Source organism: Ixodes scapularis, unplaced genomic scaffold (assembly GCF_016920785.2).
Source record: "Ixodes scapularis isolate PalLabHiFi unplaced genomic scaffold, ASM1692078v2 PGA_scaffold4__175_contigs__length_147842914, whole genome shotgun sequence".
NCBI classification, from domain to species: domain Eukaryota; kingdom Metazoa; phylum Arthropoda; class Arachnida; order Ixodida; family Ixodidae; genus Ixodes; species Ixodes scapularis.
Genome location: NW_024609879.1, coordinates 115,532,704 through 115,545,562, shown reverse-complemented (window position 1 = coordinate 115,545,562; position 12,859 = coordinate 115,532,704). Strand labels below are relative to the sequence as shown.

The 12,859-nt window shown below is 46.7% G+C and overlaps 1 protein-coding gene across 1 annotated transcript; it reads left to right on the top strand.

Moving 5' to 3' along the window:
- The first annotated feature begins 532 nt into the window (after positions 1-532).
- On the top strand, positions 533-11,922 carry LOC115309279 (Y+L amino acid transporter 2). The gene is made up of 7 exons (XM_040223149.1): positions 533-629; positions 737-925; positions 1,987-2,088; positions 5,274-5,534; positions 6,927-7,052; positions 7,121-7,214; positions 11,142-11,922. The coding sequence occupies exons 1-7, from the start codon at positions 533-535 to the stop codon at positions 11,920-11,922; spliced, it is 1,650 nt and encodes a 549-aa protein (XP_040079083.1).
- Positions 11,923-12,859: the final 937 nt, after the last annotated feature.

Sequence of the window (12,859 nt, the reverse complement as noted above, 5' to 3'; positions counted from 1 at the left end):
ATACATAACAGAGGGTTGTTGAAGCCTTAACAACACATAACTCCGCTGTCCCTTTTTGCTACTAGGCATTTTTGTACTTTCTTGGGACGGAGTTTTTGCGGAATCGGTTGCGGGGAATGTTCACGTGTCGCGCACCTTTGTGGTAATTGAAGCGAGAAGAACCCGCGAAGCAGACTCGAAGGTCATGGCTCCAAGTTTCCCTTCAGCCGGTTTCAATGTGAAAGCACGTTAGACTGGTCTGGCCTCTTCTAATCAGCACTACGCGATGCGTGTCAAAACCTCCCCCCGTTAGCAGTTCTACGGCAGTGTGAAAATTCCCTCTTTACGGTTGAGTCATTTGGCGCTATCTTAAGACAAACCTACTTCCCGTCGCCTGAAACTCCACAGGCATAAAAAAAAAAACAAAAAAAAACATATTGTTTAGTTTTTACTGACTTAAAGATCTTCAGGTATATTATTTCTACGTTTGGAACGATTATTCACATGCTTAGTGTGTTATATTAAGCCTTAAAGCATTACTATATTAATAAAGATGGCGACTTCCTTTCTCAACTTTACATTTGGCTTGGATTTGGCATTTGGCATTTGGCATTTGGCATTTCGCGCATCTATGATCGTCGTTTTAGAGGGTATTACTCCAAGAAGTATAAAAAAAAAAATAGATAAGTAACATGGCCTTTTTGAAAGCGTAACACTTGCAAAATTATATGGTCGTTTATTTTTCATTTTCCGCAAGGATCGAATCCGCCCCTACAGCAGCGTTACGGAGTCCATGAAATTTGCGAGACATCACTGCCGCAACCCCCCAAAAATGTCACCTTTCAAGAAAAGAAAGATGAACGAATTTCGACAGAGACAACGCCCTGCCTAAAAAGAGAAGTGGGTCTTCTTAGCACCATCGCTCTGCTAATCGGACTAGCCGTTGGTAAGTATTGAAAACGTTAAAGTTATTACGGAGTCTTACTAGATCTTTCCAGTAACTTTGATAAAGATTCCTGATAACGTTAAAGTGCGCGAGCGAAGGTGTCGATTGAGTATTGGGTATTGCTATCAATTTTGGCTTTTTCAGAACGATTTAGTAAAATTGTTTTAATGTTCAAATGGGGCTACATCATTTTATGAGCAGAAAACCTGCCCGTCTATCTCTGGCCACGCCGTCTAATATTATTAGGAGAAAAACTGGGTGAGGGGGAAACCTGGATTCCGTAGGTGAGAATGTTCGGGGGTGAACGCGAAGGCAGGCTTGTGGTCTAGGTGGCATTGAAAAAAAAAAGTGTAAAAAAGACGTCATTATAATCATCCATCTTTGCCCTACAAGTATATTTCCAGACACTGGCCTCTACGCAACTGCCATTATCGAAGTTAACTGCTTGAAGCAACTGGACGTGTTTTTTTTTAATTATTACTTGTCGGTTAAGGGGAGATTCCAGAGCGTTACGGCACGCGAAGATATTGCTGTGTGAGACTGAGAGTCACGCTTACGCTAGACTTTATTCGCTCTATCCTTGCCACGCCGCAGCGCGTTACAGTGCAACGGACTCTTGCGGTAGTATCTTGTTGTTGAGAAGCCCTAGGACCCGAGGTGTTGCATGAAAGTGCACAACCCATAAACCAAGGCCTTAAATATGTCTATGCTTACCAAATCGTGCATGCTCTCCTTGAGATAGAGCTTCACTCACAAGAATAGAAATTCGCCAATGATTTTAACGGTGAGCTCTTTTTTTTTAGGTGCTTTATTGTTGGTTGCAGGTTGAAAAAGCGAAATTCAGGACAATTTCCTTCCACAAAGGTCTTTTTTTTCTTTTTGAAAGAAGTGAACACTGGATATGACTCGAGTGGAGAGAATGAAACCACCAATCCTGACGAGCGGAGAGCTTCTGTGGAACGGGCCTTTCCTGTGCTTTTCTTAACCGGCAGCCGACCTTAGCTCGCGTGCTATAGTTTACCTAATCACTCTTATTTGAGATACGGGTTTTGACTATGCAGGTTCATCCATATTTACGGTACCAAGTATCGTGTTTGTGAAGACCGGTTCGGCCGGGGTAGTCATCGTCCTGTTTTCCTTGGCGGGAGTCAAGGCCCTGATGGGTGAGAGAACGCCTCATTTCTCTCGACCTGTCCAGCCGCTGCCACACTGCTCATACACCGTACGAAAGAGAGTCTGCAAACATTAGGGAGTTTTAGGGAACTGTTTTCGCGCATCCGATACGGTACGGTGGGTCCACCGGTTCGAACTGCGCTTGCGTGAGTCTTCAGCGGTGGCGCATGCGCAATTCGTACAAGGGGGCCCGTCCATACAGTATATCGTATGTCCGAAAACGGTTCCCCAAACCTCTCTATTGTCTTAAGCGTGTTTCTTCCTTCTACGACGGCCTTGTTACATCGTTCGTACAGAAACTGCCTGAAGACTCGTGCGAAGCATACGCTTGCATGAAGCAAACTCATGATTCGGAAATGCTTGAGACGTGGCTGCGAGTTTTTTTTTACTATCCTAGACGTTTGCACTGTCGGTAAAGGAATTTAGATTTCCCCGCGATATACATATAATGAACATCTTAAATAGCATCTGCATCGTTCATTCAGAGTATCTGATAGTAAACAATCCAGATGCGCGAACCGCTTTAAATGAGAGAGGTTAGGAAACTGCCGAATGCTTAAACGTGGCAAGCCCGGATCTGCCGCATATTGTTTTCCTCGATAGTTTCTATTGAAATTGGTTGGCTTTATGCGCACATACTTAGATTATTGAGTGATAACATATAGTATGCATAATTATGAAGTTTGCATCACTATGCTACAAATAGGCCATGCGCCGATAAACTGAGGGAGGCGACAAGACGAGAGAGCGCGGGAACGTCAGAACACCGAGCTTTGATTGGAATGATTAGTGGGTAGACCCAAAGCTAGCTGCCTTTGTCTCCACCGCACTCGTCGAACGTGTTAGAACGTGAAACGCCGGCATTCGGCGTTTGGCTTTCTGTTGTCAGGTATACTGGGATGCGAAGTTACACTGAACATAATGTCAAACCAACCAGCCCAAATCCAAGCATCGTTTGGCTTTCGGATTCGAACACGGTCGACGAGTCCAGTGGGGACAAATGCAGCTCATCTCCACTGCCCTCGTCGAGGGGTTACAACGCGAAACGCCAGGGTCCGACGCTTGACTCTCGCATTTGAACACGTTCGACAAGGTGCGGTGGAGATGAAGGCGGATAGCTTTAGGTCTACCCACTAATCCTTCCAATCAGAGCTCGGCGTTCTGACACCCCCGCCCGCTCTCGTCTCCTCCTCTCCCCCAGTTTCTCGGCGCTAAAAACCAAGGAGATCGACGTTTGCCACATTAGTGACGATGGGACATTTTGCAAACCAAACTGAATTTACCCGATATAGTACCCCTGCTTTACCAGCAGAACAAACTTCTTTCGGCAAACGCCGATGGGCACGCGCAGAGTCGAGATCGAGGGCACATTCGCCGATACTTTAAAGTAGTTTGTTCTGAAGGCATATAACTCTCACAAAGGGGTATTATATTGTCCTTTCGTGTTACTAAAATTTTATCTTATTACAAATGGCAATACCTATTTGGGGCGAAAACATGTCAAAGTGCAAATGAACTGGTGCGTAATAAATATGATGCTTAAACTCTGAGGGGAAGGAAACTTGAAATATAAATTAGGTCGGGCAGTACAAAGATGGAAGACAAGCGTTGTCTGTCACGTTTTTGTTTTCTGCCCCTTCCCAGTATCAGGGTTTGAGCATTATGATTATTACTTATAGGGACGTTAATATGACATTTGCGCTTAATTAAAAAAAAATTGTACATATCTTGACACAAAGAATACTCGCACTTTCTTCCGGCTCGCCACCAGCATTGTTATGACAATAGAAACAGTGGGGTCTGTAGTGAACGCCTGCAATACGCAGAGTTTGCATAAATATTTGGATGTAAAAAGTTAACGAAAATTGGATGCACGTTCTTCGTTTCCGAAAACAACCTTAATGGCGCTCTAACTGGGAGTTTTGTATGGGCAGATTCGAGAATCTTTGGGGGTGCCAGCTGTAGCAATTAACGCACGCCATCAAATGTCTTCCATTGAGCGCACAGATAAAACCCCATCATCGCGAACAAAAAAAAGCCTACGAAAGTTTGTCTCAAGCACCTAGAGGAAATCCCCTCGACGCTTCTGGCCGCAAGCGTTGTCAGCGTCACAGGCGTTGACAACACTCCTGGTGATGGTGCTTGGAGCACGTTTCCGACTGGTCTGTTGACCGCGTTCTCAGAAGTGGTTCCTCGATTTCCACCTGATGACCTCATAAATGTGTTACGGTGTTGTCTTCCTCGATCCTGGCTGTGACACAGCAGCCAAGGCGGAAGCGGCAGCCGTCTGTCCTGCTATACAGGTCGCTCTGCCGACAGGCATTCGACGGAAAGCTAAGAGGCACGAGATGGGACGCCGCGACGACAGCGACCCTTGCGTCCGCTGGCATTTATCACCATCATTTCTACCACCAACCCAGGATCACGACATCCGACGGCTTGACATATAGAAAGACGCCTCCTGCGCCAGTTGGTTGCAAGTGCGTATGCGCTGCACTGTAAGGGGGGGGGGAGAGAGAAAAGCGGGTGGAAGGGCTGAGACGCTAGCAGACGATCAACGCTTTCGTTAGCTCCTAGCAGCTCCTATTGCAAATCCAGCTTATAAACAACGTGACCCTCATCGAGGAGTTGGAAACAAAGAACAAAAAGGTCGGCCACAAACAAGCTGGTGAATATTGCTAGACATAACACAACCCCGAGACTGCAGGAAGCAAACAAGACACGAACACAGTAAGTCTCTAACACAACTATCTGGTGTGTCATATCTGTCTGTGTGGTTCTTGCTTCCTGCAATCTCGGGGTTTTGTCATGTCTAGTTGGAAACTCTCTGAAGTTAAGGCTCTCTAGCATGGCACGCAGGCTTCTGTGACGCAGTTGGTTGCTCCTTTGGAACCACGTTCGAGGCGTGGGCAGGGACGGTAAACACACTAGTCAAAGGAGAGTTTTAGGGACCCGTTTTTTGAATACCAGATACGGTACTATGGGCCTTCCGGTACGAACTGCGCATGTGCTCCCGCAGAAGATACGCACATGCGCAGTTCGTACCGGAGGACCATTGTACTGTACCGGATGTGCAAAGACGGTTCTTTAAAACTCTCTAATAACGGGTTCCTGGAAACGTAGTGAAATGCTTCACGTGTACGTCCCGTTCATTTATTTTCTGTCTTGCTTTCAGGAGGACTGTGCTATGCAGAGCTCGCAGCGCTCCTACCGGCCTCTGGTGGAAATTACGCGTACTTAACGGCCGCCAGCAAGTCTATGGGAAAATACGGTGACGTCATTCCCTTTATGTCCGCGTGGGTTTCCCTGACCATCTCCGAGCCAATGACTGCGGCGTACCAAGGGCTGACGTTTTCCAGCTATGCCCTTAGCCTCGTCTATGGTGACTGTAGTCTTTCTTACAGCGCAAACGTTATCACGGCACTTGCCTTCACTGGTAAGTGAAGTTTTCGTCGCCGATATCTTTTTGTCATCGTTATAGGTTTCAGAATGGTCACCAATAGCAACGGACAAGACAAGAACGGCAAGGAGGTCTTTCAGTTTTATACGTTTTCTAGCGCGACCTTCATAACTTCAATAACACTTCGGCATCTCGAGAGCTTCGATCGTGCACACGTAGCCTGGAAGGTATCGAGCGGGTACTGGAGGTCGGCCATCCAAAAACAACGCTCTGCCCTTCTCATTTTTTCAGTTACTATATACAACGCTGTCTACTGCCCCTGAGGTAAATTTGCGCGCTCAGTCTACCTGTGAAACTGTGCCGTGTAATACAGCGGGCAAGTGTTTTAAAATGTGTCTTTTCGCTCATCGCAACGCGAGTAAGAGCATACCAATGAAAGGGCAACATAGGAAACGGCCACGGAACGCGAGATGGCGAGGCAGCCAAGCGCGCACCGTCATTGGTTAAAATTGGGCAAGAAAAAAGCACGCTTGTTGGTTGGGTGGGGTTGAACAAACGCACGAGGTACGCAAATAGCTGACGAACTTGCAGGCCGTATAGACCATTGTTAAAATCACCTTCTGCTCGCTGCCATCTTTGTCTGCTGGGGCGTGGAACGCCTTCTAAGCATGCTCTATTCATCTGCTGCGCGGTGTATTGGACGCTGCGCATGCGTTCACAGCTCAGTGACTGAATTGTCGCCCGGTTGATAAGCCATGCAAAGGCCTATAGATTCACGGCGTTTTTGATCAATGAGATCCTTATTTTTGTTTTTGTAAAAATTCTGCACAAAGTTAGGAAATCGTTGAAAATTTATAAGTGGTAAAATGCGAGATCGAGGTTGTTTTAACGCTTTGACTCCTAGACGTGCACTAGTTAAAGGACAAGGCGAAGGGAGCCTACATTTAGAGGGTAGGGGGGGGGTAGGTTGTCACATTAGTTTTGTGCAGATCCCGGAGATAGCCAATGGCGGCGAATAATACTTTGTGATTTGCTATGATCCTTCTCTTATATGCTATGATTATCTGTCTCGGTGTATTGCGGGACAATTAGCTCACGCAGCTTTTTAGAGTGTGAGAAAAGCAAGACTATTTTTTTTTTCTACTTATAAATTGAACGTTCAACAGATTGGGGTGTTTAACGTTAGGGTCATTGCTCGGACAGATGCCTCCCAAGTTTTAATCGAAAGACTGAAAACAATGATTTGATTTGCGAACAGAATACAATGCACTAAGCAAGACATGCATGCATATTGCAAGTATGCTTACGCATTTACGTTTTGTTTGAAGTTATAATTGACTATTGCTTTGCTAGTTCCAACAATAACACCTTGTTCAGTACTCGCTAGCGAACTGAACCGTATGTCATTGCGTAAAAATGCCTGTCTAGCTCTGGGCACTGCTGTGAACTGCTTCTCAGTGAAGACATCGGCAAGAGTCCAAGGCGTGTTAACCACAATCAAAACCTTCGTGTTGGTCTCAATCATCATTACCGGTGCAGTCTGGGCCTTCCGAGGTAAGCTTTGGGATCTCCCGACCCTTGAGAAAAGAGTATAAATCGTCTCGTGTTTTCTTCTGCCGTAGCCAACAAGCTGCTCGAAGCTCCCCTGTTTGTCGGCGTAACACCATCAAATCTTGCGCAAGCGTTCTTCGCAGCTACCTCGTGCTACGGAGGATGGTACTCAGTTTCACTTGACCCTCTCAACGCTTATTGCCTTTTTCGCATCCGCGTCATGTCGAAGCGCCAACTAGCTTGTTTTCGAATAAGCCTAGTCTAAGCGGGGGATTTGTGGTCGAGTGTGTTAAAGCACCGCAGCTCCGAGCGCGCGTAGCATTATCATACGCTACAGAACCCAGGGGTCCTAAGCTCAATCCCCGCCCCTGCCCGTCTCTATCTGAAAAAAAAAAAAAAACCAGAGACTGCAGGTGAAAACGATACATACATAGCAGTCTCGAGGTGTTTGCATTCTTAATGCACTAGCTCGTTTGCGCTCTTGCATTCAGCTCGTGAATGAGCGTCGTAACGGCGTGCGGCCGTGTATAACTGCCGCGTGATGCACGTTCAAGACCCCAGGCTCCTGGTTCCACTGCGCTGGTTAAAGTTCTCATCTAGAGCTGATACAGCCCATTGAGACTGACTGACTTTCCGTTTTTTATAGCCGATTCACACGACGGACCAAATCGCGATTTTCGTCCGCGGACCGTGTACCACGTGACCGGCACGTCACCGATTCCTGCGATCCGCGCCTCCTCCGCGGAGGCGCGGACTGATAAAGTCGAGCGCCTTTTTCACTCGCGGACGTTTGGCGGCAGACTGACTTGGAAAGCATTTAGTCTGGCAACGGTACATGGTTTTCTTGGTATTTGGCTTCTGTGCGTTCAAAACAAAAATGGCGCGTCGTTGCGTTTTGTGCGTTTGTTGGTTCATTTACGTTTGTACGATATTTGGTTCCACGCGTGAGAGAAACTCCAGAAACTTTGTCCGGCTGACGCGACGCAGGTTGCGGTGCTCCTCCGGGTCCGTGTCAAGAAGCTCCCGTCAAAACTAGTCTAGCACGCCGTGATAATTCTTGCACGTCCGATCAAAATTTCACCGAGCAAGCCCTCTCTTGTGGATGTGGTGTGCTTGAGTGTTGTGCACGAGCGCGGAGTGCGTGAAGGCATCTCCAAACGCCCCTCTGCGAGCCCAGAAGTTCGTCGCGTCTACGCCGAAGCTTTCTCGGGCAGGATCATGCCTGTGTCACTGTCATGCTTTGGGTTAGTAGAGTTAGTGGCGCTTCGCGCGAAGCCTGACCCGGTGTTTTGTTCTCGATCTGTACGTAGCAGCGGCGTACGATTCTTTATCGCGGTAGCAACCGTCGATTTCTCTCTTGGACAACGGTGCTACTGTGCGATGTTGGAGTTTCGCGGCACTGTGGGGTGCGAACAGGTTCGGTCCGTCCTCACTGGCGTCTGCTCGTCGTCTCCCTCGTGTGGATGCGCTTGGGAGACGGACGAACCGCGGATATGTCGTCACGTGATCAATCCGTCCGCGGATCAGTCCGTCGTGTGAATCGGCTATTAAACGTACACACCACACAATTACTGCCATACGTTCAGTGGCTGGGTGGCAATACGTTTGCGTATCAAATAAACTAGGACACATGCTACTCCTGTCTCATGCTTGCGAACACTCTTGGTGGTGTCCGAAAGAACAGTCCTTTGTCTGAAGAACTCCTTACCTCAAAATAACCTTCAGCTGACCCTGTGCGTCATGCCTTCTAGTTCCTTTGGCATGCGACGAATTAAATTGTGTCATCTTTTTTGATAAATTAAACATCCGCAGGATGTTCCGAGTTTATGGTTAGTAAAAATATTAAAATATATATCCAAGAGGTTTTTCATAGTTCCTCACATGTTTGTACATAGGCCATCTTAAGCGTATCTTTCTGAAGCAATGAGACATAAAAATACAGCTTGAAAATATAGATAACAAAAAAATCAAAAGCAAAGAACCCTCCCTGAGGGTTGATTCGTGACATACTGACTTGGAAGCTTGGCAGAGTGAACATTTGAGTTCACTTCGAAAGATTCGATTTCGTACAAATAAAAAGTTGTTAAAAAAATGAAAGCCGTTTACAACTTCCTGTAACACCGAATTAGAGCGCAGCTCTTGAGGAGGAGGAGGGAAGGGTACTGAGGGTCACCTGTTCTCGGAGCGGGGGGGGGGGGGGGGGAGGGGGGGGGGGTGTCGCGTGACTTGGGGGGGGGGGGGGGTCATGTGACCTTTGGGGGGTCGCGTGAGCCCCTAGAAAAATTTTTCCGCTAGATTTAGCGGGGAATTTTTTCTGCTAGATTTAGCGGGGAAATTTTTCCGCTAGGTTTAACGGGAAAATTTTTCCGCTAAAGCGGGGAAATTTTTCCGCTAGATTTAGCGGGGAATTTTTTCCGCTAGATTTAGGCGGAAATATTTCCGATTGATTTAGCGGGGAAGTTTTTACGCTAGATTTAGCGGAGAAATTTTTCCGCTAGGTTCAGCGGGGAAATTTTTCCGCTAGATTTAGCAGGGAAATTTACCCATAATGCACCGCGCGGTTACGCCGACGGCGACGCTGCTCAAGCCGGAAACGGGCGCCTAAGAGCTGCGCTCTAAAAACAGGTTTGCACGCGTTTGAACATTTTTTTTTTTTGCTTTCTTTTACTTTGTTTGGTGGGTCGGCTTTAAAGTTTTGGGAAAATTCAACTGCACGTATTTTCAACCGCTCCATACGTTGCTACCCAAGAACAGAATTTCAAACCCTGCGCTTAAGGATTTCCTCACTTTTTGACATTCTTGATGATTGGGCTCTACTTTTAACTTAGAGATCGTGAAATTGCTCAGCTGGTGAAGACACGTTACTTACGCAAACGAGTAGTCAGCCGTTCTAAGCAAATTTAATCAACAAATGCTAAGGACAATCAGAAAACACCTTATGAGAAATCAAGAGAAAACGCTATGATGCATGTCGATAGCCTTTTATGTTCACGTTCCGAGCATAATGTCACACATCAGGGCTCAGTTCTCGGTCAAGATCCTAATATTCGCATGGTCCGCCATGTCTCCTTTGCAGACTCAAGAAACTGCTTTGCTCGAGCTCTTTGATGAAGTAGTTGCGTAGAATCACTGAGAGCATACGCGGAGAGCAAGTCGTCTGCTTTTTGCGCAGGAATTGCAGTGACGTCAGTACGAGGCCCAGCTCCAATTGGCTTTGATTGAGAGAATAGTGGGTAGGCGTCAATGCTAGCTACCTTGAGGTCTACCCACTATTTTTTTTTTTAATCAGCCAATAAAAGCTTGGCGTTCTGACATCATCGCAACCTCTTGCAAGAAGTAGGCGAATTTGCGCTCCGCATAAAACGCAAGACATAACAATATCCGCACAACTTATTACCGCCCCTCGGCCAATGAGAGTGTTGCACTAGCCAATAAGAACGCTGAAGGACAAACCACAAAGGAAAAAAGCGCGAGCATAATGAGTCACCTTTTGCGTTCATCCAGTTGCCTGCGACCATAGACACTTTAGAGCGTGTATAGCGCATTGCCTATGGACGGAGAATAATTAAAGACATAAGAAGCTAACGCAAAATAAGGATTGGGTGAATGCGTCCAGTTAACCGCTGTTACCTAAAAGGTGCAGCGGGCGAGGTCAATGGTCGTCAAGTTTCTTGGAGAGTGAGGCGTTATGCACTATAATATTTCCTAGCAGTGGCCGGCACTGTGTCCAGACGGCCGGCGCTTTCTGTGTGTTGGTAACTTGCTGTGACGCTACTAAGCCAAAAAGACACTAAGATATGATATGTGAATAGTCTAATGCTCCTATATCTTGTTTTATTATATCTCCGAGCGAAGTCAAAGGCACAAATCGATACAGCTACAAGCACATATACTAAAAGCGCACGTCACTATAGTCCTTCCCTGTACATCAAGGGTTTAGCGACGGCAGAACACGCACAGAAACCTAACAAAGGCTACGACAGTGAGAGCTTTTGACTGTTTTAATGTATCATAGGCTCGTAGTGTCGGATGCGCCCGGACGTAAGGTGAAACGAAGTATGGCAAACAGATTCCTTCCTATTGAACTCGCAGCAACTCCATCACATATATCGCTGAAGAAATCAAGGACCCCACGAGGACCATTCCGCTGGCAATGGCGATCGGGATCGTCATCCTGACTCTGGTCAACGTGCTGACCAATGTTGCCTTCTTTGTGGTCCTGGACGCATCAACGGTCGCAAGTTCCGATGCCATCGCTGAGTCCTTCGCGATGGCGACTTGGGGAACAGCAGCGGCCTTCTGCGTTCCGCTCGTCGTGTCTGTCAGCGCCTTCGGAAGCTTGTGTGCCGGCTTTTTCAGCGGCTCTAGACTCAAGTTGGCCGCCGCAAGACAGGGTCACCTGCCTCAAGTCCTCTCGTTCATAACAGTGGACTCCTCGGTGCCGTTGCCGTCAGTGCTGTTTAGAGGCTTACTTGCACTTGCCTACACATTCGCGGGTTCCCTAAGCTTCATTCTCGATGGCGTTACTTTCGTGTATGCTATCAATGACATCTTCACCATGATTTCTTTTTTTGTGCTTCGTTCGTCAATGAGAGACGTGCTGAGGCCGTTTCGGTTGCCGACTGTGATTCCTGTTTTGTATTTGGCGGCACTTCTAACACTGGTAGGAGTAACACTCTCCAGCCCATCTGGATATCTAAAGTATCTAGTCGTTATTGTAGGCTATTCAGTGGGCTTTGGTTACTACGTCCTATTTGTTAGGTTCAAAACCCACCTTCCGGGGGCTGAAGGAGCGACTGTTTTGATACAAAAGTTTCTGATGTGCATGCCTTGTGTGAACGAGCTTGACTTGATGTTGAAAGAAAAGTTGTGAACGGGAACAAAACGTACTCCAATAGAACCAAATAATACTTGACATTAGGCACTTCACTAGGGTCAAATGTTATTTTTAGGTAACGTTCAAGGGTTCATTTAAACTAGTGGTGACAAGGCCTTAATTTTTTTAATGTAAATATTCCGTCAAGATATTAAAATGATTGCAGTAGTTGATAAAAGACCAATTCTCACGATACCTAAACAAATATTGTAAGTTTTAGTCGAAGACGGCTTTTAGTAGCGGTCAGTAGTGAGCTCGACAGGTGATTTCGATCAGGTTACTTTCTTTAACAAGTTTACGTTGACGGGACGGCGTGAGTAAGTGAGAGGGTCAGTTGCATCTCGTGTTAGTTACCTTTATTTCTTTCTTCCTTGCGTGCCTGCCCACGATTAAGACGTTCCTGCTTGTGTCTCGTGGTGCTGTCATAGTGCGAATGAGTGACCATATTAAATTAGGAACACAAAACTGCCATAAACAGAGAGGTGAAAGCTACCCGCCATAGCGACAAGAGACGCCACGGTGTAAGCATTTCGCAAAAACCAAACCAAGCAATTAAAACCTTTTCAAAAAGAGGGCGCCACCTTGTGGTATGATGCGCCAATGATCCGCGTTCGTCATTGTGTCATTGTTTGGGTACGTACTCTGAGCATGTAGTGGACGCGAGGCTTGCGCCAGCGTTTGGGGAGGACTCGGGTCCAATCACGTGCTTCGTGCCCCAAAAATGGCGATTTCCAATGTTGCCTTATGAATTTTACGAAGGTGTACATTGAGAGCGAATATACCGATTGTAATCACGGTATGCGTGAAAACAACGCTTGTTTATTAAGGCACCCACAGTCCGTACACAAAATCTGAGGCGCCTAAAATACATTCCAAAATACCTTTGACACTATGAAGCATTCGCCAAGCGGGAAACGACAAAACGAAGCTTGAC

Bases quoted from the DNA above. Each gene is read 5' to 3' on its own strand.
- LOC115309279 (XM_040223149.1), top strand. From the start codon at position 533: ATGGCGACTTCCTTTCTCAACTTTACATTTGGCTTGGATTTGGCATTT. The intron at 630-736 runs GTATTACTCCAA...ATTTTCCGCAAG, and splicing joins TATGATCGTCGTTTTAGAGG to GATCGAATCCGCCCCTACAG. The intron at 2,089-5,273 runs GTGAGAGAACGC...TCTTGCTTTCAG, and splicing joins GGGAGTCAAGGCCCTGATGG to GAGGACTGTGCTATGCAGAG.